We start from the raw sequence: 26,728 nt of genomic DNA, 5'->3' as shown, positions 1-26,728 counted from the left end.
AGCCACCCAGGTGCCCCCAACCGCCGCCAGCTATATGAACTCACGCACCTCAATTTGGTCCCAAGCATAAGATCATCCTACGTTAGAAAAGAAATGCAGCTCAGGGACAGCTACAGGCTAAGAATAAGAGGCATCCCTGGCTGTGCCCACAGGGTGCCATTCTGGGGGATTTAGACACTCAGAGGCCCCAAGGCCCAGTGCAAAACCCCACCACGTCTGAGGGCGGGGCTCTGCTTGGGTGCAACGTGGAGGGTGCAGAAAATGGTTTTCTTTCATATTTTATTACATCAATGGCTTGAAAATTTTTATTTAACCTCAGCAAATATTAGAAATAGAAAAATGAATTCTGCAGAATTTCACAAATAAATTTTTCAATCTCCACTAACAAATGTTATCATTCAATGGCTAAGCAATTATAATGCTATGAACATTCACCACAATGAATGTGCTGATATAGAAAACAGGCAGAAAGAGACATTAAAATATTACTTACAACAGCATTATTACAACATATTTTCTTTAAAATTCCAACGTGGATTTTATCACTTTAAAAGATATACAGCATTTCCATTATATTTGCAAACTTAACCTTATACATCTTTTAAAATCTTGAAAAATTTTTAAGCAATCTAAAAAGCACTTAGCAAAGTTGATAGGTCTACATAATGGAATACTATCCACTCCAGTATAAACTTTAGTTTTCGGAGGTGACTGTAAACACTCATCATCACACAACATGCATAGACTACACTGACCTTCCTTCTGAATTGTAACATTGCTGCAATTGTGCTTTACTATCGTGAGGGAAGAGCTGCGGGGATCCGGGGAGTGGCAGAGAGAGGATTTGTTTCCGAGCATTGCACGAGATCACTAGGTTCAGATCAGCTAACTACCTTGAGTCCACTCGCAGCAAAGTTTCACTGGGTACTGAAAGCTGGACTCCTGGGTCACTAGGCTCGGACACAGGCTGGACGAGAGAGGAAGCGAGGCTCTCGTCGGGAGTGGGCTCCGTCTTTCCTTTGCTCCGCGAAGCAGGGATCCAGTTAGTGTAATGCACTGTGTGGCTTAGTTTTGGTACGCAAGTATACCAATAGTACATCTGATATTTAGAAAGACAAAAATAGGGCGTAGTTGAAATTTAAAGTGACGATGAGCACACTCAGAGTGGCGTGTGATGTCTGAGGGAACTTTTACACACGGGAGACGACTCCGTAATTAGCCCGTAAAACGCAGCAACGTTTTCAGTTGCGCGTTTTCATCAGAGAGGTGTGCGACTATCGAAGGGTCTCACAGGTTACAAACTACCAAAGACCCTTCTGAGGAAGTGGTGTCCCGATGGGCACAGATGTGCTGAGGCCACACAGTGGGTATGTGGTCAGCACGACGGAGGCCTGTACTTGCTGGGCAACAGAGCTACGTTACAGGACCGGTCACTGTTTCGGACCAGTCAGCACAATATTCAAGTAACAAGGTGTTTAAATGGATAAGTGAAAACAATTTTTTCCTAACGCCTTACACACCTACATAAAATTAAATAAAACAAACTTTTAATGCATATGCAATACAATTTATATCTTTTAGGATTTCTAAACTAAAAGTTAAACTATCATTTGCTTCAATGGTACTATATTTTGCACAATAACTTATACTTAGGAGAAATTTCCCACAAAAATATATATATAATTATGACATTCACATTGATCGTTTTTAAGAAGACAAAGCTTAAGTGAACATTGCATCCGAAGCAGCTGTCACTGTGGACCCTTACACATCCAAACACGACCTGCTATGCACCGAAGTCTTGATATGTTAAAAAGGGGGCTTCACATAAATAAGATCAATCACTCGGCTTTTAAAGCGAAGTAATTTCTTGCATTTACAACATCGTCGCAAAGACAGTGTAATGGAACGTCTGAAGCACAACGCTACCTTAGGCATGAAACTACAAGGGGGCCAGGCAAAGACAACCACCTTTCTAATCTTTCCAACCTCAGGCGAATGAGAATGCTATGCCTCTGCTCCGTGGAGGGACCAGAACCAGGCCGCTGTGGTCCGCCAAGCCGGAGCAGCGACCCTTCGGGACGGGGGACCGCTCGGTGCCCGGCGGCACGTAAGGGCACGGGGCAAGACACACGGGGGCCCACCACGCTTCCGAGGAAGCGCCATCGAGCCAGCGAGCACTGCCAGGAGGGACCAGCTCTCCAGGCAAACGGCCCGGGCGTGCAGAGAGGGACAGGCCTCCGACCTACGGGCAGAATGAGACCCCTGCCGCTGCCCTGTTATGAGGAAGGAGGCCCCGAGAAGCAGCACAGAGAACCCTCGGCCTCGCTTCTCGCCCAGTGTCCCCTCGAAGCGACGTGCAAACTGCAGGCCGCCTCCTCTCCATGTTCGCCCTGCCATCTCCCAAAGCCAGAGCAGGCTCACACCCCGCGTCGCTCCTAAGTGTCACTGCGCTGCCCGCGCCAGCCTCCTCTCATGCCGTTCACACGCTCTTACCTGACCCACGGACACTCCGGGAAGGGACAAGATGACGAAGTCAGGAGAGTCCCACTTCACTCCCCTTGAGAATGACCTTTCTCCGGATTTCTAAAAATGTACAATTCCAAAGTCTAGGTTTCTAGCTGACACTCTTCCTAAAGAGACAGTCAGCTGACCTTAAAAAAAAAAAAAAAAAAAAAAAAGGGAAAAAGCAAGGTGCTTGGGAGTCAAAACACATCAAATTTTAATTGCATATTTTAAATTCTTACGAATTCTGTTTGTGCCTTAAAGCATCTGCATTTTTTTTTCTTTTTGGTATTGAAAGCAGGAAAAGTGTTTCAATGACGCAAAACTACGGCGACAGAAAAGCTCCTTCAACATATTTAGTGCGGGCTGCACGGACCGCGGGCGGGACACAGGGGACGCGAGAGGGCAGTGTGAGGTCTGTCCCTCAGCCCTGCAGCAGGTCCACAGTCCAGTACGAGATTAAGTGATTCTGGAAATCTCAGAACATTTATGAGAAATATTTACTTGTTCCCAGTCCAACCAAAAGGCATTACAGACCACTTTTGCACACTGCTTCTTTCCGTCTTGGTCTTACTAGAGCCAACCAACGGGTCACTTCTCTGTCCTGTACTATGATAGTAAAAGAGGGAGGATGGAGTTTAGACGATCACATCAGCACATGAAGGACAAAAGGCTGTACGGGGTGACACGGCGTACCAGCAGGATGGGGAACACACAGCGTGTGGCTCTATAAAGCCATCACCCGCCATTCTAATCCCCTGTATGGAGCTAACCTGACATTTAAAATCTGCACTCTGTCAGAATCTGCAGCAATTTCTCCCCTGTCTCCTAATCTCAGTGATGTTCTCTTTGGCAAGCAATAAACTTTAAAGAAGAAGTAAGACACTAAAACAGAAAACGGGCCGATAACGTGGTTTGCCAAAAGGAGAAGGCACCAATTCCAAATGCACGAGCACCAGGTGCAGTGGTGTGGACCGCGTCTCTTGGAGCCGGATGGCGGGGTGGGGGGGTGCGGGGGCCGGGAAAGACAGAGCGGCACCTGTCCCGGGATTCCAGTGCTGAAAGCTGAAGGCAGAAAGTGTTGAGTCCACATTCCCTCTAAGCTGATGTCCAAGGACAGTTGCTGTGAATGAGCTTTCTACCAGCTGGGAAGGGAGAAGGGCGAGATTTGAGCCAGCTAAATTTACAAACCATAATTACACCCGATGTCTGGGGAGACGGGAGCTGTCTCGGGACGTTTGGCACGACGAAGGTTACAACGCAGTCTGCCAGCATCCTGCGATTTCCAAAGAAGCATGATATCGCTTAGGTGGACGCCTCAGAAAAGAACGAGAGAAACTTTCTAAAAGGCCGACAGGTCACAGTCACTCTGAAAATTACACGATGCGCGAGGTGGAACCGCAGGCCATGCAGGAGCAGAGTCGTGCCTTCCAAGTCGACTACCTGTTTGAAGCTGCTGACTGGGCAGAGCTGCCACGGGTGGGGCTCAGGAACTCCGACTGGGGAGGGGTCCCCGGGGTCACGGGAGGCGTGCGGGCCACGAGACTCCGCCAGCGCCGGGGCAGAGCGTGAGATGCGGCGGGACTCTGTGGGGAGCGGCGCCAGCGTGGAGGAAGGAGCACAGGATTAAGGCAGATGCAGCACAGGACTGGAAGTGTACGCCTTTTTTGGTAATAGCTGCTTGTCCACAGAGATGTGACGCAGATGGCTAGGTGATGGCGTGTGATACCTGATATCCTGGATAACACAGGCGTCCATACCAAGTGCTCAAAGCCGGCAGAGTTTCTCAGGACGCAGATGCATATCTGACGTCTAGCACAGAAGCAGCCTGAGGAGAGGAGAAGGAAGAAGGACGGAAGCATCAGAGCGCAGGTGAACAACTCAAGCCGCTACCTCTGGCGGACCCGAGAGGGCAGGAAGGTGTGGGCCCGCCCGGCTGTCCCGCAAACCCAGGGCCCCGCGGGCTCTCAGCACGGGGCCCGAGGAGGAGGCGGCAGGCGGCACGAGGGAGGCCTCTACAGCCAGGAGTCTCGGGCTCAAATCCTGGCTCTGCCGCTTTCTAGACGTGTATCCTTGGCGGAGGGATTGCTTTTTCAGTTTCGGCTTCCTTGTCCCCAGAATGCGCACAGTAACGACCCCCACTCCACAGGACTACGTAAAATCCCTGGGCCGACAGCAGCACTCGGGGCCGACCGCCCTGGCTGGAGGGGGTGCCGTGGCACGGGCCCCATTCAACCAACAGCCCCCGGCCCCTGCTGGGACGCGGGGACACACGGGAGAGTGAACACACGGGAGAGTGAAGGCGGCAGGGTCCTCTATAAAAGCCTCAAAGGCATTTCTTAACTGCACTCCCAAGTGTCCCAAGTATCTTACTCAGTGCTCACTGCTACCCTCATGATGTCCTTTTTTTAAAAACGTTGAAAAATTTTTTTAGGTTTATTTATTTTGAGAGAGAGAGAGAGTGAGCGAGCGGGGGGGAGGGGCAGAGAGTGACAAAGAACCGCAGGCAGGCTCTGCACCATCAGCACAGAGCCCAACATGGGGCTTAAAACTCATAAGCCGTGAGCTCAGGACCCGCGCCCAAACCAGGCAGGCGTCAGACGCTTAACCGACTGAGCCACCCAGGTGCCCCTTGATGTCCTACTGCTGGGGGAACCACTGGGCTATGAACCCCAATCTGAAAACAGCTGTTCCTTCAATCGACACCGTAACTGATGAGAACAGTTGGCCGGGTCAGGGGCTTTGTGTTCATTCCGTAACTGTGAGCGAGACTCTACCTCCAAGCCGGTCATGGTCCGCATCCCCTCACCCGGACACACATCCACCCCTCGCCGGGAACGGCATCCTTGTCCACCTCAGAGAACGCGGAATCTCAAACGCTCAAAAGCCTCGGGCCGCCTGCCCTTTCTCAGCCCCGAAGGAAACAGCCCACGGCTAACGGTTACGTTACTAGAACTTCTGGCAGTTCTCAAGGCCTCCTCCCTCCTTGTGCCGCGTAACACGTAAAATCTGAGGGCAGAAGGGGCGGGCAGGACGCCAGCAGACACCTCTCTTAGCTGCTGGATTCCACAGCATACACAAGAATGAGGAGGCCAATTTCTGGGCACTGACTGGACAATTAACCAGGGCTCTTACAAGTCCCCCCGGGACACAGAACGGCAGCTGGTCCTTACAGATTCATTTCCTTTTGCAAACTAACGTATGGAGAACAGAAAAGCAGGGCGGTGGAGCGGGAAAGCGGGTACTACAGGGGGCACGAAAGGGACCAAAAAAAGGGAAATGAACCGTGGGGGGAGGGGGTGGAAACGGCTGAAGAGGGTGACAATGTTTACAGACAAGATAAATGTTGTCCGCTAAGGACAAGTCAGGCGATGCCGCCAGCTCCGCGGAGAAGGCTGGGGAAACAGATGCGTGGAAGACGGACCACCAAGGCCAAGCAAAGGCATGCCTGTGGCGGGAGGCCAGTCGTGGCTGGGCCAATGCTACCACGGGGCGGGCAGAGAATGACCGGGCTGTTTTCATGTGCGATCAACGTGGTAAGTGGGCCGTGAAGAATGGCCTTCTGGACTTTTTCAGAAAAAAAAAGTAACTGAGAGTGAATGAAGCAGACGTAAGAAAAGAAAGGAAAGTATATGCACGAGAACTGAGAGCCTGTCCCGTGGGTGGAGACCCTTGGTCCCAAATTTATGACCGTATTTTTAGGCTTACCCCTGCCAACACCTGCTTTGATAAAATCTGGAGAGTTTCCTATGATTTCTGCTTCCTGGCTCTAAAGCTGGAGAACATACATGGAAGAAAGCTTTCATTCCGGCAAATTCTAACGTTCCTTCCTTCATAATTCTCATCTTCTCAATGCCTCCTAAATTGAGTCCAGGACTTCAGAGAGGTTAATCTGTTGCTAAAGGGGCAACAAGCACCGGGACAAACATCACTGCTGAGAGATAAAAACTTCCGCTTGTAAGCCATTATGTTCCGGGGTCTCAGGCTCGGGGGAACCACTCACATTGTTAATAATACGAATTTTGCTATAAATGTCATCGACAGTCCAAAGATTTTCTGGCACAAAGCTCTATAAAGAGCCCAACCCGCTGGGTGCGTCACGTTGGGCGGGGGGGTCTCCCTCGTGAGGCACTCCGTGCTCGGCTCAGGAGGGGGTCTCTGGGCTGCTTCTACAGCCAGACCCTTGGAGCAAAGGGGGAGAACAGACAGTACTAACTAGGTAATTTCAAATCACTCCCGCATGGTTTGGGGGAGCCTCTGATGAGAAGATTTTCCCGGAAAGCTCAACTAATCCTTAAAATTCCGTGTCTGTGAACAAACTCACACCAAAGCGATTGGCAATTGACTCTTACCTCTGCCCGGCCCCCTCCTCCTCCTCTCTGTGGGAGTGGGGGTAAATACGTGGCAGGGCAGGCCAGGCCGGACGGGGAAGTGGCAGGTGACCCCGTCACAGGAAGCAGGGAGGTAGCAGATGGGTCTGTGCAGCCTCGGTGACCTCGTGCCTAATCTCTGCTGAGTAGGCGATGAAATCGGTATAGCTAACCTGGAGAGTGCCAGAAAGTCGGCCACCAGCCTGGAAGCTGCGGCCAAACGCAGGACCCAGAACGGTCTCCATCAATACTTCAACCTGTTGGCCCCGACAGCATCAAAGCCTGGACGACTTGGGACAGCAGAGATGGACGCAGGAGCTCCTGGCTGGCTAGCCAAGCCGATTCACCAGTAAGGTCATTAACCTCCCACTGAGCCGACAACACATTTTCGATACCGAGCTTCACCGACACTGCTCACGGCACCTCCAACTTACCGTTTTATGGCTGAGTTCTTACAGGACCTAAGGAAACTTTGGTAACGTGCAATATTTTGTGGCTGGAGAAAACCAGGATGGAACTAGGAATCTGTACAGGAATTAAAATGTGAGCAATATACCTAGTGACCAAAACTAACTGGTGTCAACACACATATTAAGGTTTTTATAGGTAAAAGTCAAGTCACTGACAGAGCTGAGAGCTAAAAATATTTCTCCAGCTGAGAAAGGCCATCAAAGAAGAAACTGAATATGGAGCATGAACCTGGCAGAGATCCTACTGTTTCAGATTTACCTCGTCTTCCTCTTCAGGCATCTTGATAGAATTATCTGGGGACTTGATAGGTTTCTGGCTACTGGGCCCATTGGTCTCTTCCTTCCCATGTTCTGCCTCCCATTCTTGTAAAACTTCATCTATGTTGAAGCGGCGTCGATAGTTTACAAAAAAGTTTTTCACTTGTACCACTGATTTGTTCCCAATCACATCTGAGATCGCCTGAAAATCTCGGCCGTATTTCCTGATGGCTAAGGATGTAAGAGAGCACTGTTTTTCAATACAGGATATAAACAACTTTTAAAACCCCACACAACTGAGACTTACCCCCCTTCCTTTAGATCCAGATAAGAAAACACATGGAGCTTTTAACTGCAGGCACGATCTTAATGTATTATACAGTGGAAAAAGCAGCAACCTAGATCTGTTTCGTAGATGACTGATCCAAGAAGGCCAGTATGACCCTGTCATCCAGAAACCTGCACCTCCAGTCACGTATCCCAAGACGACTGATGTCACCCAGCCGGCACCCGGTGGACTTTGTGCATTCTTTTCCGGGTCCCTAGGACTAGAAGAGCTCCAACCATAAAACTCTTAACATTCAGTCTGCTGCTTTCAGGATTTTATACTTTCTGACCATTCAGAACCCGACACACTCCTAAGAGCGTGTTTCAACACAAGTGGTGCCACGGGAGTGGGGTGGGGCATGACTCTTCCTAAAGGCACCTGCGGCCCCAAGCCCCTTACTAGGAGGACCCCCGTACCTTGTACTGCGAGAAGCTGCTCTTCCGTGGTCCAGCGTGCGTTACACTTCTGAGCGACCTGCACACCCAGAGGAGCCGTATGAGCATAACGCAGTTACAGGCGAGGGCATCCTCATCAGACTTAATGAACCTTAATTTTTTCTTACAATTTCTCAGAATACCGGAATTTCAACGTCAATTGGGTTTATAAAGATTGTGTCTATAACTTTCTTTCTATGGGACGTATACTGGAGATACATTATAGAGATATTAAATTCTTTTTTTTTTTTAATGCTTATTTATTTTTGAGAGAGAGAGAAAGAGAGAGAGAGAGAGGGAGAGGGAGGACGGGAAGGAGGGAGACAGAGAATCCAAAGCAGGCTGAGCTGTCAGCAGAAAACTGGATGCGGGGCTTGAACCCATGAACCGGGAGACCATGAGCTGAGCCCAAGTCCGAAGCTCCACTGACTGAGCCCCCCAGGCGCCCCAATATTAAATTCTTAAACACATGAAACTTGAGTATGACTTCTAAGGTGATGGTCAATATAGTCCTACCTCTGGAAGCCGATACGGTTCTATTCCACCGTCAAGTTTTTCTTTAAGAGCACTGTTCGTCTGTTTAATATTCTGAATCTGAAAGAAAGGAAATTTTTAAATTTTAAAAATGAACAACTTTTGTAAAGGTATGAAAAGAAAACAGAACTAAAAAAAAAAAAAAAAAAGAGAAAAAACCAAGAGCAAAGAAGTTCCTAATCTGTATGGTAACCAAAATTCGAGGTCGCTATAGTATCCCTTCAGAGCATCTACCGAGATTCTTTAACGGACTTGCTTAGGGCAGCAGACAAGGGACAACAGGAAGGAGGACATGGTGGCTAAAAGGCTCCTGCGTGCCCAGCCCTGATTCACAACTTGAGAACATGTCACCCCGAGTGGCGGAACCCACATCTGAAGCCTGACACACAAGACCAGGCCACACCTGGCGTCCCGCCAAGTGGACCGAGCGGAAGCAGCCGAGAGGCAGTGCTCTGCAGGCCGGCAGGTGCACCTCCTGGGGCCCGGCGCGGTCCGCCCAGGCACCCCCTGCGCAGGAGCCCGCAGGGCAGCCTTCTTTGACGAGGGGAAAGCAGAAAGCAGCGTGTTACCTTCCCACAGCCTAATTTTGGCCAACTGTAATTCTTCACTTTCTCACAAATTAGATCTTTTCCACGTGACCGTATTGCTTCGACGCACCTAATCTTTCACTGCCTCTAAGTAATCGAAAGAAAGACATGAACAACGCCGACCACTGAATCGATCCACCGGACAATCCGCTGGACTTGCGCACGGACTCCTGAAGGAGCTGGGCCTGGGAACGGGCTCCCTCTCAGCTCCACGTGCAGGGGCACCTCCGTGCCAAGGACCAGGGGGACATCAACCCTAGGGTTTTTCATTTCTAAATAATCCCATGGGCAAAAAAGCAAGCAAGGGGAGGATCAGATTCATTTTCCCAAATAAAACATCAGAGACACTCCGGAGCAGAAGGTGCCCTCAAAAGCAGCAACCTTATTAAGGCAAACGAAGAAAAAGCAGGACTTTTGAGAGGTGGGGGATGGTGGTGAAGGACACAGCCTCACAGACCCTTTAATAATTCTCTCCTCCTTGAATAATCTTTTCCTACTTAGACTCAAATTTCATTTTCAAGTACTTACACTTCACAGAATTCCAATTTTGCATTTCCTTTCCTGGGTTCACTTCTTCTGAAAGGTTTAAAGGGGGGGTGGAGATGTACAGGGGACTGGCGGCCCCGTGAGTAGGACCAGCACTCTAGGGACGAGGAAGTGACCCTGTCTGCCACTAGTAAGGGCCTTAAAGCCTGCCAGACACACGGCCCACGCCAAGTGAGAACACAGAGACAACTGAAAAGAAAAATGAAGGAAATGTGCATAAAATCTGCTCTATAGTAAAACCAAAACTGAAGACCTCGGTTTTCTGAAATTTGCTTTAGTTTATTTTTGAAAAGGTACAAGTCAGAAGAAAATAAACTGGTACCAGAAATTCACCCACAGTAAGCTCTTGGGAAAGTAACCCCCAATTCTCAGACCGGCACCGTGTCACAGAACGCTCTCTGACGTGACGTCATGCTGAAGCCGTGCCGTCTGACACGACGGCCACCGCCCGCAGCTTGCTACTAAGCACCGGATATGTGGCTGATGCAGCTAAGGAACTGAACTTCTCATTTCTTCTACTTTAATCCAAACTTAAATGTAAATAACCACACGTGGCTACTGGCTACCCCGTCCAACAGCACGGTCTTAAGACTCCTGCCCAGAGCTCTCAGGTACCAACCACCCATAAAATGCTGCAAGGGCATGTTCAAGGCTATGTTCATAATTCAAGGTTATATTCAGTGACATAAACTTGTGACAGAGAATTAACAAATTCTCAAAAGAATCAGCTATCCAGAATACTACATGCCTCCCAGCATTCCGGTTACTATGTCGTTCTATTCATTCTGCCTGGTTGTTTACACAGGTAAGAAATGGGGTATATATTGCATTGTGAGTAAGTAATACACATTTCCTAAGGAGACCAACCTATTCACCACATGTATTTTCTCTCTGAAATTGATAAAGAAGCAGAGATTACGTAAGTGACTATACAGAATACCTGCAAATTCTGAACTAAAAGTTAGCTCTAAATTCTCATTAACCTTCACCTCTCTTCCTAATGCATTTTCCTTATTAGAAATACTCAGTGTTGGGGCGCCTGGGTGGCGCAGTCGGTTAAGCGTCCGACTTCAGCCAGGTCACGATCTCGCGGTCAGGTCACGATCTCGCGGTCCGGGAGTTCGAGCCCCGCATCGGGCTCTGGGCTGATGGCTCGGAGCCTGGAGCCTGTTTCCGATTCTGTGTCTCCCTCTCTCTCTGCCCCTCCCCTGTTCATGCTCTGTCTCTCTCTGTCCCAAAAATAGATAAAACGTTGAAAAAAAAATTAAAAAAAAAAAAAAAAAGAAATACTCAGTGTTTATGAATAAGAACAGGGTTTGGTTACCATCATGCCAGTTGGAAAGGAAGCCAGAGTGGCAACAAGCTGGATAAAAAATAGGATATAAAGGGGCGCCTGGGTGGCTCAGTCGGTTGAACGTCTGACTTTGGCTCAGGTCATGATCTCAAGGCTTGTAAGTTCCAGCCCCACGTCTGGCTCTGTGCTGACAGCTAGGTGCCTGGAGTCTGCTTCAGATTCTGTGTCCCTCTCTCTCGGCCCCTCCCCTGCTCGTGCTCTGCCTCTCTGTCTCAAAAATAAACATTAAATTTATTTCTTTTTTTTTAATTTATTTTTTATTTAAAAAATATTTTTTTTAACATTTATTCATTTTTTGGGAGACAGAGAGACAGCACAAGCAGGGGAGGGATAGAGAGAGGGGGGACCCAGAATCCCAAGCAAGCTCCAGGCTCTGAGCTATCAGCACAGAGCCTGATGTGGGGCTTGAACTCATGAAACGTGAGCTCATGTCCTGAGCCGAAGTCAGACGTTTAACCGACTGAGCCACCCAGGCACCCCTAAATTTTTTTTAAATAAAATTTAAAAAAAATAAAATTTTAAAACATTAAAAAATTTTAAAGTGACCAGCATTTAAAGAAAAAAACAAAATAGCAGTCAAGTTCGCCTGGTGCCTTACCTAGCGACTTTTTTTTCCCTACTTTCCTGTGTGACCCTTTCATTCTCTACTCAGAAAGACCCAGCGCAACAGGCACTGGCTGCCAGCTAATCTAAGAGCCGTCGGCCCCTAGCCCCCTTCTGGCATCTTCGACAGAGGCTGGTGGTCCTCCTCGGGGCTAGGAGGAGCCGTTTTGCAAAGATGCAGCACGCAGGGAGGACAGGAGTTCCCGAGAAGGTAAAAGCTTTTCCTGCTGGAAGGACGGGAGGGTCGGCCCCGCCTCCGGCCCCTCTCCATCGGCCCCCAGTGCAGACGCGAAGGCCACAAAATGGCTTTGGAAGCTTCCAACGGGAGCCAACAAGCGAGATGAAAAGCAGGTTACGCTAAGAATGGTGGAGGAGAAAATGCAAAAGAATCCGGGTCTGTCACAACACCGTGAACAAACGGACTAATGCCCGGAGCCACCGATGCTGGGATTTCTTGCTATTTGATAAAAATAAATCCTCAATTGTTTAAGCTGCTATCAGCCAGGTTTTCTGCTATTTTCATGTGAACCCTTCCCTGGGACACCACCACATGTGGAAGCATCCAGATAAAATGGCCACTTGTGAGTCGACAAGTGCACTCGGCAGCAACCCCGACAGGCTGTGAGGGGGGCAGGCGACCTGTCTCCTCTGTTAGCGATGAACTGAAGCCCCCCTATCCCACGTGATTCTCAGTAGCTACTTTCAAATAAAAAAGTCCTGCTCCTGACTCTGGCCGTGAAACCAAAGACAGTTCTATCTATTGTACTGCAAAGTCAGTAACACCTGCATGCAAGAAGGGCCTCATTTTCTCTGCTCAAAAGATTAACATCGACCAGTGAGCGTCAGGAGTCCGCTCGGCACAGGGGGAGACAGTCCCCTCCAGGAGGAAGGAGGACGAAGATGCGGGTGGGGGCTCCGGGCCCCGTTCAGAGAGCCCCTCCAGCACAAACAGAGCTTAAAACACTCCCTCTCTCGCTCGCTCGCTCTCGCGCGCTCTCTCTCTCTCTCGCAGCCCTCAGACAGCCTGTAAGATCAGGCAGGCAAGGATTAATCTCCTCATTTGAAAAGAGGCCCAGAAAGATTAAGTGACTCTCCCAAGATTAGGGTGCAACTGTGCCAGCAGCCAAGCCTAGGAGCCAATCCTCTGACTGCTCGGGGAACACTTGGTCCTGCTGTGAGCTGTCCCCCGCCCCGAGCTGCCAGACCAGGGCACAGACCCCTCCTCTCATCTGGGAAAGGACTGCCAGCCTCCAGTTTAACCTTCTAAGGAACCAACAAATCAACACATCAAAAGCAGCAAAAACTACAAGTAAACCATCAGTCCACAATTTGCCTCAAGTTCCAGAGACAGAAGGATGGGGGAGGGGCAGGGCACTACTGAAGGGACAAGAGTCAGCTGGCTACTCCGCTGAATTTGCAGTTTCAATGTACCGCGTAATGATGAGCCGTTCCCCATCCCAGGGCAAATAATCAGAAAAGGATTATCATAAAGTAGCAAATATCCAGGGAGAACTCTGACAAAGCCCCAAACACAGTGGCGGCAGAACACGGAGAGAGTGACAGGTCTGTGCTGCTAGGGGAGGGATCACGTTCACGAATCACAGGGGTGGCTGTCTAGTTTAATGTTAATTCTCTATTTTGATCTAGAGATTCAATACAATTCCCATAAAAATTCTAGCAGAATTATTTTTCTGGACACCAAGAAGGTGAACCTACATTTTCTAAGGAAACACAAAGGGCGAGGAGAGACAATCTTGGAGGACCTATCGCCTGGCCCAGACACTCAGGTTTGTAAGGCCCCTGTAATTGAGGCAGGATGGTGCCAGTGAAGACGGACAAACACACCAAAGTCACAGCAGACCATACACATACAGACGCTGCATTTGAAACAAAGATCCCCATCACCGCAGTGGGAAAAGGATCGTTTTCGTTTTCGTTTTTTCCCCGATAAACAGCCCTGTTAACCAGATAGCCACGTGAAAAACAAAACGAATATCCACCCTATATGTAACAGCACACACAGAAAAACATTTCCAGATAGACGGAAAATCAAAATGTAAAGGCAAACAACACTTAAGACAGCATGGGAGAATATCTTCATACTCTTAGGAAAGGTTCTTACCAAAACTGAAAAGAGCACTAACCACAAAAGAAAAGAATGAGAAACTAGACTACCTTAAAATTAAGAACTTCTGTTCATCAAAAGGTGAGCCTCAGAATGGGAAAGGGGAAGTAATTTTGACCCACCCCCGGCGGGGGGGAGGGCGGTAATACTTTGGCAAGGCCTGACGACATTTCTGTTGTCACACCTGATGGGGCAAGGTCACAACCGCCGGCATCTAGAGGCCAGAGATGCTGCTTAACATCTCACAATGCACAGGACACTCACAACGAGGAATTCTCCGGGCCCAAATGTCAACAGTGCAACAGTTAGTAAGCCCTAATGCAGGCCAACCCAACCTCACATAAATTGGCAGCCCACCGTGGAAAACTGTTTGGCACTATTCTAGAAAATGCTGGACACAGGCAGACTCTGTAATTCCACTCTTAGGTGTACATGCAACAGAGATGCATACATAATACAGCAAGAGTCAAAGAAACATCCACGTCAGCATTAACTGGTCAACGGCCCCAAACGGGAAGCAACCCAAATGTCTAGTAATGGTACAGTGGGTAAGTTTTAGGATATTTACACAACAATGAGAAAGGATGACCTGGATGGATCTCTTATGTTGAACGATGCTGGGCATAAAAGAAACTACATCATATGACTCTGTTTATATAAAATCCAAAATGAATAAAAATAATGTCTGGTTTAAAACGTCAGACCAGTGGCCACCAACTGGAAGGAGGTGGGGAATGAGTGAGATGGGCACTAGTGAAGCCTGGGAGGCAAGGCTGAGTCCCCTCGGGGCAGCAACTAAACTGGGAAATGGGGGGCAGCTGGGTGGCTCAGTCGCTTGAGCGGCCGACTTCGGCTCAGGTCACGATCTCACCGTTCAGGAGTTGGAGCCCCGCGTCGGGCTCTGTGCTGACAGCCCGGAGCCTGGAGCCTGTTTCAGAGTCTGTGTCTCCCTCTCTCTGCCCCTCCCCTGCTCACTCTTGTTTCCCTCTCAAAAAAATGTAAGTAAACAAATAAACATTAAAAAAAATGTAATAAAAGGGGACATGAATGGGGCTTGGGAGGCTGCAGTTCATCTCTTGATCCAGATGGTGGCCGTGTGGTGGGTGTGTTCACATTATGAAAATTTACCCAGACACATATACACACTGTGTGTGTGCGTGTGTGTGTGTGTGTGTTTTAAAGATATACATATATACCTTTAGTTTCAAAGTCAATTTAAGAAACATCAATGTGGGCACGCCTGGGCGGCTCAGTCAGTTAAGTGACTTCAGCTCAGGTCACGATCTCACTGCTCCTGAGTTTAAGCCCCATGTCGGGCTCTGTGCTGACCACTCAGGGCCTGGCGCCTGATTCAGATTCTACGTCTGTCTCCCTCTCTCTCTCTGGCCCTTCCCTGCTCACTTGCTCGCTCTCTCTTTCTCTCTCTCTCAAAAATGAATAAACATTAAAAAGAAAATAAAAAAATTTAAAAAAGAAAGAAATATCAATGGATCAGTACCTAAGTCTTCGGTCCAGTTCCTTAGAAATAAAATGCCCTTCAGAGGCTTGTGGAAAGAGGACACTCAGGTGTAGGGACCCCTGAGCGTCAGTGAGCCCCGACCCGCGGTACCTGCCGCTTGATGGAGACCAACTCCATGTCTAGCTGCCTTAGCACCGTGGTGGCCGCAGTGGCGTTGGCAGAAACAGCCTCCACGTCTTCTTGAGAAAGAAACATTCCTTTCGGAGGTTTCCTTTTTGCTCGATTTTTAGCTTGCGTACTATGTTTTTCCTTTTTGATCTGAGGAACTGTCTCCGTAGGGGGCACCTGCATGGTACACAGATTTGAAAAATGAGACTCCAAAACATGAAAATGCCAGATGAACAGTAATACGCCTACTTTCCTAACGTGGCTCTAAACAATCTGACAAATACCATGCCGTATCGTAATTACCATCGACAAACTAACAGGCAGTTAACAGAAACACTGGCCATTGAATGTTGGCTGAACACTTCTAAGTAGAATCCACTGCCCTCCTATATAAACACAACCTTTTACTATCACTCTGAGCCTCTGGCAAGAAGCGTTCTGAGCTTCCTGCAGTAATACAGGAAGAAAAGAGATCTGTCTTCTCTTCTGGTGTGCTTTGTGTATGTGAATGGTGAGCTCCTTTATCCTAACAGTTCTTGGCCAAACAGATGGACTTAGGGCCACAGAAAGATAAAAGGAAAAAATGATTCAGCACATACATAAAACCCATTTAAATTCTTTAACTCTATATGGAAGTTTATAAAAAATATAAACTTCCACATGTAACTATGACTGTTTTTCATATACCCTCCTTTTGGATGACACTTAACTTTTAGGGCAACTGTATAATTTGCTTCAAGAACATAGGCTGTCGTTTGATAACGCATGACTGCTGCTAATTTTTTTAAGTGCTTTCTCTAAAACTGAAACGTTTGGAAATGAAATGCAGTAAAATCTTGGCAAGGAAAGGATACTGTCCTGATAACAATTTTAAGAAGTTTTTGTAACAGTTCATAATCTCATCTTGTTAGTGTATTAACATTTGCTGATGAAGCCGAGAATATGTGCAGGTTTTCTGCTTCCTATCTTAAAACACTGACATAAATCGACCCTACAGACTACGACGGTACCAGTACATTCCTGAACAGGTGGTAACAGACGGTACATAAAAATGTTAGTAGGCAATAAACTACATCTCGTCTGTAACAGCTCTATGCTGTTTAGCAGAGATCACCTACTGACCACGTGCCTGTTTTCACGACATTTTAGTACAGAAAGAAACTTAAGATGTAAGTCATTTTTCTCTTTTAACCAGGAATCGTGCTACATTAAGACTTACGGAAGTTAAATCAAGCCTTTCCCCTTTCATTTAAAATATTCCCCTGAAGAAGCTAATTGATAATGATGTATCAAGACAAAGCTTCTTAACTGTAGGTACAATTTGATTTCCCAAAGAATCTAACTTAGCTAACCCTTAAAATGATCTTGTTATTTGGGCATTCGTATAAACCTAGCTGGAGTGCCATCCAGAAAGAATTATCAGTTTTCAGTTTGGTGACACATAGCCTACCAAATGAAGCCTTAAAAATGTAACTAGAAGACTTTGACCCAACAATTCAACTTCCAGAAATTTGTTCCAGTGGAAAAAATTAAGTGAACCAATATTTAATCATGAGACCAGCATTTCAGCATTGTTTATAACAACAAAAAGCACGGGGGGCAACTGATAAAAAAGCCCTAAGATTGCTTAACTGAATTATGAAAGATGTGTAGGATAAAATAACATGCTAACAACAGCTATGTACACAAAATGTATTTGACATAAAAACATGTTGAAGAAAGACCAAATTTAAAAGGTTTCAGAAATGATATATTGAGATCCCATTTTATGTTTTTAAAAAAGCAAGTATAGAGTCTTAAGTGTGTATATAGGCATATACATTTCATGGAGTCATCTGGAAAGAGTCACCAAAATGTTAGCAGTGATTAAGGGTGACAATATCATCATTTTCTTTTTCTCCTTTTTGTTTAGCTGGATCTCCTACTTTGCCTACAAAAAGCATGTATGTTTGACGCGATTTTAAAGTTTAGGTGTGCCTGGACCCTTTTGTCTTTCCATGCCGAAGAACAGCTCTTCTCCTACTTCAGAACCTTCCAAGATCGAGAACTCTTTGAGGTTTTACTGAAGCTGCAGATACAGACTCTCTTCAGAAAAGCACTTCTACGAACTTATATATAAAAGTCATAACCACGCTGGGATCCAACACTCCAGCCTGAACTGGGGCCGATGGACTAAGGGGCCCTTCCTTCCAGGGACTGTAGTGCTATCCTCCCTGCAAGGGCTCTGCCGCAGGGGATGCTGTGTTGTGGGGGCTTTCCAGTCTGTGCCAAGGAGCCCCGGGTTTCCCTGGGGGGCCCTCAGGGATCCCACATAGGCCTTATTCAATTTTTATGAATGGGCAAAATAACCTAAGACTGCAACCCATTTCAAAAGGCTTAATAAGATCATTCAGACACCCCATCGTTCTCAGTGAAAAGTTCACAATAAAGAAATGTCATAAATATACACAGAAAAAAAGTTATATACAACTGTAGGAATTCATGGGCCTCTCGAATCTTCTGACATAATGATTTTTAAGATGTGAAAGATTAAAAAATTCCCCATGTGTGAGGCTCGCTGCTGTAGGACCTATGCTGCTGTTTCTGAGTAATGGGAAAACTTGCCCTGAGTCCCTGCTAGCCCTCTGCAGTGCACTCATGACCCAGCTCATGACCCCACTGTGCAGGCCCCTGCGCCGGCCATCGAGAGGACATCCCGAAGGCTGAGAGGAGGAACCAAGCCCTCACCTGGTCCTCACCAGTACCACGCCCACACTCGTTAACTACTGGGCTGATGGCTTGGGAAAGAAGGCAGTGAGGACGGCTGCCCAATGAGGACAAACTCGTTACTCAGTAACGCTATCGCTTGCTTTCGGGCTTCCTTTATTCCTGTTTCTTGGCAAACAAAATTCTAAAGTCTATACAGCAAAGTTAGTATTGTTTAAAAAGTCATTATCATGACGCCTTGTACATAGCAATAAATATATTAAATAGAATAAGTAAGAGGAATGTTTTACGTATGGTACTAATAAAATTTATTTGCCTAAACAATACTAGGGAAAAAAATACCTCCTTTTTGCTTTCCTTGTTTTGATCAATCTCAATGTCAATGGGGTTATTTCCATTTGTTTCTTCCAGTTCATCCTCACTGGAAGGCAAGAACAAGTTACTGAAAGACTATTTGGTACTAATTCTATTTAATATACAAATATAAGCAATAAATTGATTTAATGACAGATTTAATACAAAATCAGTATGTTTTCAGATTGCCGAGATAAACATTTTTACAATTCAAATAAATTAAAACCAGCTCCTAGTTCTCTTACTCTAAATGATTAAAACAACAACAACAACAACAACAACAACCACCTACTGAAATAGATTTTTAACTTCTGGACCAGGTCTAGAACATTGTTGCTTCGTATTTGTAAAATGTTTCTTCCCAACTCTCAACTGAGAAGATCAAATTTAAGGCATTTATGTAATTGCCCCGTAATCATCTTGTGGTGGGCTAGGACACAATCATTACATGTAACTGAGAAATTACGCAAAAATAAAGTCCCCATGCGCTGGGAACAAACCCCCACAAAGTGAAACTCCACTCCAAGTCCCAAGTACACACTCATGACTCAACCCAGGCGCCAGAAGGGGGAGAGCCTTTTGGCTCTGGATAAACTGAGATTTTAAATTAGGTTAATTTTAAAAAGAGCATTCACATTGACATGGTACTTCAAATGCCTTTCTTTATAGCCTTCCACGTGTTATTATTTTTTTAAAAGAGCTCCATAGTAGAGCCTTTACTGTGAAAAGTAAGAAAACTGAGGATCGCAGAAGCCGAGCACAGCTTGCCCCAGCTTCCCCCCAGTTACATCCAGTTCATCGTCCCACCGTCTCAGGATCCGGCCCAGATGGCCGTGCTACCTTCCTGTGCTGAGTTCTGGCCCAGGAGAGAGAGTTCAAAAGGAGAGTGAGCCAGGGCGGAGGGACCTCTCTCGTCCCTGCCGTCACTTCCACCAATCCCTCAGGTGCTAGCGCCCCGGTCTGCACAGGTGCTCAAGGGCTCAGGCTCCCCACCGGGGGCTGGGGGAGGGTGTGGGGGGTGTGGGGGGTGGGGGGTGGGGGTGGGGGCGGTGCGGGGGACAGGTGCTCTCAGGGTTGGTGCACAGAGAAGCACCAGGGAGCGGAGCCTGTGGTGAGGGTGGGGCAGTAGATGCTCTTACCGTTTCATACTCGGGGGACAACAAACCCCAACCTATTCTTTTATTTAACTCTAATTTCAGGGTTAGCAGAGTACAGCTGTCTGTAGTACAAGACTTTGTTTATAAAAAGTAAATGAGTCCTACCTAACGTATAATGGAAATAAATATTTTTAATCAAAAGTTATTGGAACATAAAAACAAATGCATTAGCATTTGCCACTTTTCTTTGATTACTGAGAGCACTAAACCAAAACAGACCCACTAGTATATATGCTGCAGACCACACAGCATCCAGACGTATCAAGGTCAACACTTTTACAGACTCTTACAGCTGGAGAGTGCTCGGCAGACGTTCCCACCATTGCCCCACTTTACAGCTGGGCCCACGGATGTGAATTCTCCAGAAGTCATACTACCACCTTGTTCCCACGATATCCTATTTAAAATCATAAAATACCCTCCTGAGATGGGGCCATGGAGATCAGATAGTCTCTCTCCCTTCACTTCATTTGTATTATTAGTTAAAAAAAATAACATTTTGGGGGCGCCTGGGTGGCTCAGTCGGTTGAGTGTCCGACTTTGGCTCAGATCATGATCTCGCAGTCTGTGAGTTCGAGCCCCGCGTCAGGCTCTGTGCTGACAGCTCAGAGCCTGGAACCTGCTTCGGATTCTGTGTCTCCCTCTCTCTCTGCCCCTCCCCCGCTCACGACCTGTCTCTGTCTCTGTCTCTCTCAAAAATAAATAAACATTAAAAAAAATTTAAAAATAACATTACAGGAGCATCTGGGTGGCTCAGTCATTTGAGCGTCAGACTTTGGCTCAGGTCATGGTCTCGCAGTTTGTGAGTCTGAGCCCCACGTCGGGCTCTCTGCTGTCAGCGCAGAGCCTGCTTCAGATCCTCTGTCCCCAACTCTCCCTGTCCCTCCCCCACTCGTTCTCTCGCTCTCTCAATAAATAAATAAATTTAAAAAATTAAAAAACAGCATTACAGAAAACGTGGAAAACAAATTTCAAAAAGCCACCAACCTAACACAAAAACCACTATGTCCACTTGCTGCCTTCTAGACTGTGAGCAGCTTCATTTTAGAGTTGAGGAGGCGGAGGCTCGGGGAAGAGGCGTGTGGCACTGACCCCGCACGTGAGTTCACACCACCTCTGGAGTGAGACTCCAACCTGCCTCTGCACGTGAGCACAGGGCCGCCCCCTGCTCTGCGCCATCTGGCGGAAGTGTTGGCTCGGATGTATCCTACTCACCAAGCTATCCCTATAGCTGGTTTCCTTAGGAAGAAGAATCACAGAATGTTTCCCTCCCTCTCACACACAAAATAGATGGTCAAGAAAAGGATTAGGGAAATCTAAACTGTACTGTCATCTTTTAACACACCAGACATAAAAACGTGGCAAACAAATCTTGTGTAAGTATACCCAAAAAAATTCTACCTAGGCAATAATAGATTTCCTTCTTATTAAAAGGAGACACCCTTCAGCGGTATGAAAGAGTATGTGGAAAAGTTCATTCATTTAAACTGGAAGTTTCTTGGGGCGCCTGGGTGGCTCAGTCGGTTAAGCGGCCGACTTCGGCTCAGGTCATGATCTCACAGTTCGTGGGTTCGAGCCCCGCGTCGGGCTCTGTGCCGACAGCTCGCAGCCTAGAGCCTGCTTCGGATTCTGTGTCTCCCTCTCTCTCTGACCCTCCCCCCGTTCACGCTCTGTCTCTGTCTCTCGGAAATAAATGTCTAAAAAAAAAATTGAAAAATAAAGAAATAAGGCGGAAGTTTACTGAATGCAGGAAGAAGAGAGTGGTAAGAAACGAATACCCAAAGAACGGTGGGCTCACGCATTAATGATACAGCTCACGAATGTTACTGAAGAATATTTGTGTACATCTGGCTCCACCAGGAAGGCATTTGGGGAACTCCCTTTCCTTTGGGCACCAACCGCCTCTTAGAAATTCTAGTGACCGAGAGATCCCCCACGCGGGGAGACACCACCTCCAGGCAGGAACTGACCTCTCCTCCCGCTCCCGCTTCTGTTTCCGAGCATGGCGGTCCATCACACTGGTTTTAGTCCTTGTCTTCTTCCAGGAGTAGTAAAATTTCACCAGACTTGCTATAGATTTATCAGGAAGCTAAACATAAAAACTGAGTTGGTTTCGATTTAGAGCTGATCGTTACAAATCAAGTGTGCTTAGATACGGTTAATAAGGACAGTCACACACACAGAAATGTTTTAAGGCACAACCCTTTTCTCTGAGAAGAAGATTCAAGAAGAACTCTCATCGGTACATTTCCAAACTACTGCAGTGTGACTGTAAGTGAAACTCAGCCCAGGAAGGATCGCCAAAGGCAGGCTGAGACGAACCCAAGTTTTCATACACCTAAAGTGTCTAGCCTAACTCCTAGGTTATTTTTTAAAAATTCACTTCAGCACTCGTGCAACCATCCATAAAAGCTTTCCTGGTAGGAGTCCACCAAACAGCCTTCTAGAATATAAGAGATAAGCCAACCTTCCCCAGGCAGACAGGGTTCCACGAGGTGCCACACCTCATCAAACAACCATCAAAGACGCTTTCTATCGGATTAATGTGGGGAGTCCCAACAAGACAGATGGGGACGGGGTGGCGGGGGGCTCGTGTTACAGCTGCTCTCAAGCTGGGAAGTGCCAGGAGATGCTTTGCTCCTGTAACTTGAAGCCTCTCATCTACTCCACGGCAAGCATGAGCTACTCTGTCCACCACGGGAATATCTCGGCTTGCGGATGACATCCCTATCTTTCAGGTATGCTGCAGGGGAGAGAGGCTGGGTAAAAAAGAAAAATCAGTGGTTTCATCTACTTACCATTTGTTGGATTCTATGAAAAGTTTTCCCATGAAAACTAAAGGCTTGCTCAAACAAGACTTTATCTTCCACAGTCCACTCATCTGGGAAGGGGGTAAAGTTGGGCAAATCAGCCAATGACTTTTCAATATTATGCTTATGCCAAAAGAGCATCCCAAGAGCCTAGAAAAATAGTATCAGTGAAATTTTAGACCAAAGACGTGAGTGAAACATTAAAATGGAAATGAGGTTGGCAAAAGAAGAGCACGCACGCCCTGCAGCCCGGGAAACACCGCTACGCGGCTGATGCGTACGCGCTCCCGCGAGACACGCTCCACTGTGCTCACTTCTCAGATGAGAACACGGTGGCCCTGAGAATCAAGTCCTTGCCAACGGCCCAGGGCTGGTAGGTGGCAGAAGCAGTGTGGCCCTAGGATTTGTGCTCTTTATTTATTTTTGAGAGCGAGCATGCGTACAGGTGGGGAAGGGGCAGAAAGAGAGAGAGGGGGAGAGAGAGAGAATTCCAAGTGGGCCCCGCATCGTCGGCACAGAGCCCGATGTGGGGCTCGAACCCACGAACCACGAGATCATGACCTGAGCCAACACCAAGAGTCGGCTGCTTAACCGACTGAGCCACCCAGGTGCCTTTGGAATCTGTGCTCTTAAAAGCCACACTTGAATGCCTCTGTATACGAAAGGACAAAGTAATTTATAGATGCACTTAATTGTTTTGTTACTCTTTTCCTGAAAAAACTCAAATATAAAGAGGTTTTCTTTGTTGTTTTTTTTTGTTTTGTTTTGTTTTTTGGTAACCCAGAAGGGAGAAAATATTCAAATGGGTGACAAATTGGAAATGAGAGATAATTCAGCAATTTTTTTCCTGGTAACTCCCAAGTGAGACCAATCAGAATTTCGAAGACCAGAATCCTTAAAAATTCATCTAGGTATATTTAGCAATCACCTAATGACTTTTACACTTTCTAAATAGAATTAAAAACTGGTGATGTCAGACTGGCTCAGTTGGTGGGGTATGCGACTCTTGGATCTCGAGGTCGTGAGTTCGAGCCCCATGATGAATGTAGACATTACTTAAAATCTTCAGGGGCTCCTCGGTGGCTCAATCGGTTAGGCATCTGACTCTGATTTCTGCACTGATGGTGCACAGCCTGCTTGGGATTTTCTCTCATTCTCTCTCTGCCCCTCCCCTGCTTGTGCTCGTGCTCTCTCTCAAAATAAACAAACTTTAAAAATAAGTAAATAATAATAAAATCTTAAAAAGTTGGTGATGTTCTGAGCAACTTCGTGAAATTCACGAGTAGGGTTTAGAAAAAGAAAAGGGATATACCTCTTGCTTTTAAAGATTCTGGTACTATCCTACTATAACCAGCTTTTCTTTCTAACATTCTACCAAGCTGAAATAATTAAAAGTATGGCCAAGGCTACAACAAAGGGTTTAAGTCTATATAACGTAACTCAGTGGTGACCTCAATCATGAGGATAAAAGCTTGCAACTTACAGGCTGTAAAATCTAGATCAATGCCAAGGAAAGCACTAATCCAAATTAATATGCTGATTTTTAAAATAGGAGTTAGAGGGGCGCCTGGGTGGCTCAGTCGGTTGAGCGTCCGACTTTGGCTCAGGTCACGATCTCACGGTCCGTGAGTTCGAGCCCCGCGTCGGGCTCTGTGCTGACTGCTCAGAGCCTGGAGCCTGTTTCAGATTCTGTGTCTCCCTCTCTCTCTGACCCTCCCCCGTTCATGCTCTGTCTCTGTGTCAAAAATAAATAAACGTTAAAAAAAAAAATTAAAAAAAAATAATAAAATAAAATAGGAGTTAGAAATAAGCTGAAATAAGGTTATCATCAAGGGGCGCCTGGGTGGCTCAGTCAGCTGAGCATCCGACTTCGGCTCAGGTCATGATCTCGCAGTTTGTGGGTTCGAGCCCCATGTCGGGCTCTGTGCTGACGGCTCGGAGCCTGGAGCCTACTTCAGATTCTGTGTCTCCCTCTCTCTCTGCCCCTCCCCTGCCTGTGCTCTCTCTCAAAAATGAATAAACGTTAAAAAAAAAAAAAAAAAGATTATCATCATACTTTTGGGGAAAAATTAATCTTGTAGATTTCTAATAGCTTCCAAACAATTTTTAAAAGAAAACCTTAGTCAAATATTACAACTTGGAACTGATTCAAAACAGTTAATATGAAAAGAAAACACTGTGGGTCTGAGTGAGACATGTCACTCGGAGTCAGGATAAAACCCATCACACAAATGACAAACCACATATTCAAACAGGGAAGTATTAAGCCCTAAATACTACCAACCTGCAGAAAAACAGATGCCTTTCAAATCAAAGGGCCCTCTAATACTCATCTCAAACAATAAAAAGGGGACCAGGGCCTTGTTTAATTTGCTAGTGACCACCAAAACATTGCATGGCTACTTAACACACAGAACACAATTTAACAGGTCAGCTATAAAAACCATTTAAAAAAAAACATTTTTTATTAATTTTTAATTTTATTTTTTTAATTTACATCCAAATTAGTTAGCATATAGTGCAACAATGATTTCAGGAGTAGATTCCTTAGTGCCCCTTACCCATTTAGCCCATCCCCCCTCCCATAACCCCTCCAGTAACCCTCTGTTTGTTCTCCATATTTATGAGTCTCTTTTGCTTTGTCAACCCCCCCCCCCCACCCCGGTTTTATGTTATTTTTGTTTCCCATCCCTTATGTTCATCTGTTTTGTCTCTTGAAGTCCTCATACAAGTGAAGTCATATATTTATCTTTCTCTAATTTCGCTTAGCATAATACCTTCTAGTTCCATCCACGTAGTTGCAAATGGCAAGATTTCACTCTTTTTGATTGCTGAGTAATACTAACACACACACACACACACACACACACACACACACACACACCCCACATCTTCTTTATCCATTCATCTGCTGGTGAACATTTTGGCTCTTTCCATACTTTGGCTATTGTCGATAGGGCTGCTATAAACATGGGGGTGCGTGTGTCCCTTTGAAACAGCACACCTGTATCCCATGGATAAATGTCGAGTAGTGCAAATGCTGGGTCTTAGGGTAGTTCTATTTTTAGTTTTTTGAGGAACCTCCATACTGTTTTCCAGAGTGGCTACACCAGCTTAGCTCGCATTCCCAATTAAAAACCCATTTTAACAACAAAAGAAAACCATGACATTACCTGTTCCATGTTGTACCCATGCTTCTCTTTAGCAATGGCAATGTATTCATCTACTGAAAAACAAGACAAGAGGCCAGTAAACACACTGAGGGACAGGAAACCACAGTACATGAGCACTAGAATTATATATATATATATCAGGCCTGCCATGTGCAAGAAAAAAATAAAGAACAGACAGTAACAAAACAGAATCATATATAATATGATCCCATCATGGATCTTACACATAGAAATCCTACAAAGGAATGGCTAAAAATATACTCTAATATTAACGGTACTTAACATATCCCATCTATGGATGGGAGAGATCATGATTCTTCTTTTTAAACTTAGTTCTACTTAAATTTTCTATGATAAACAAATATCACATTGGTACCCTGAAAGATAATCAAAAGAAATAAAAAGAAATATTAAATTGGGGTTTGTTTTTAGTCTCCGCTGAGTTTGAAAAACAAACAACTTAATCTCTATACTAAAAAATCTAAGAGATGAATTACATGAACCAGTGCCTGCTATCTGCTCTCAAACTCCAACACAAGGTGACAAGTGCCAGTTTTTCAAGCACTAAGGTAACGCCAAGGAAAACTGACTCGATATCCTGGGGAAGTTGCCATCCCCAAAGTTATTTCCTCTCTACATTTTCTAGCCTTCCTTCCAGGGAAAAAAAAAAAAAAAAGAGAGAGAGCCTACTAATCAATAACACTTCGTTACATTCCTATATAAGTTTTTTGCTTTGTTTTGTTTTTGGTAAAGTACAAAAATAACACAAGCTCCAAAAAAAAAAAAA

The 26,728-nt window shown here is 46.2% G+C and overlaps 1 protein-coding gene across 1 annotated transcript in view; it reads right to left on the bottom strand.

The window, feature by feature from the left end:
- Positions 1–291: 291 nt before the first annotated feature.
- The window catches only part of RCOR1 (REST corepressor 1), a 50,265-nt gene continuing 23,828 nt past the window's right edge, over positions 292–26,728 (bottom strand). The window contains exons 2-10 of the mRNA XM_040478298.1: positions 25,942–25,994; positions 22,757–22,918; positions 21,929–22,047; positions 18,790–18,868; positions 15,724–15,918; positions 8,882–8,959; positions 8,348–8,405; positions 7,605–7,834; positions 292–4,333 (exon numbers count right to left, since the gene is read on the bottom strand). Coding sequence (XP_040334232.1) covers positions 4,292–4,333; positions 7,605–7,834; positions 8,348–8,405; positions 8,882–8,959; positions 15,724–15,918; positions 18,790–18,868; positions 21,929–22,047; positions 22,757–22,918; positions 25,942–25,994 — 1,016 coding nt within the window. The 3' untranslated portion in view covers positions 292–4,291. The remainder of the gene's footprint in view (positions 4,334–7,604; positions 7,835–8,347; positions 8,406–8,881; positions 8,960–15,723; positions 15,919–18,789; positions 18,869–21,928; positions 22,048–22,756; positions 22,919–25,941; positions 25,995–26,728) is intronic.

This window comes from Herpailurus yagouaroundi, unplaced genomic scaffold, assembly GCF_014898765.1.
Source record: "Herpailurus yagouaroundi ecotype Mexico unplaced genomic scaffold, PumYag 141, whole genome shotgun sequence".
NCBI classification, from domain to species: domain Eukaryota; kingdom Metazoa; phylum Chordata; class Mammalia; order Carnivora; family Felidae; genus Herpailurus; species Herpailurus yagouaroundi.
Note: the sequence above shows the minus strand (reverse complement) of the source record. Positions and strands in the feature narration are given on the sequence as shown.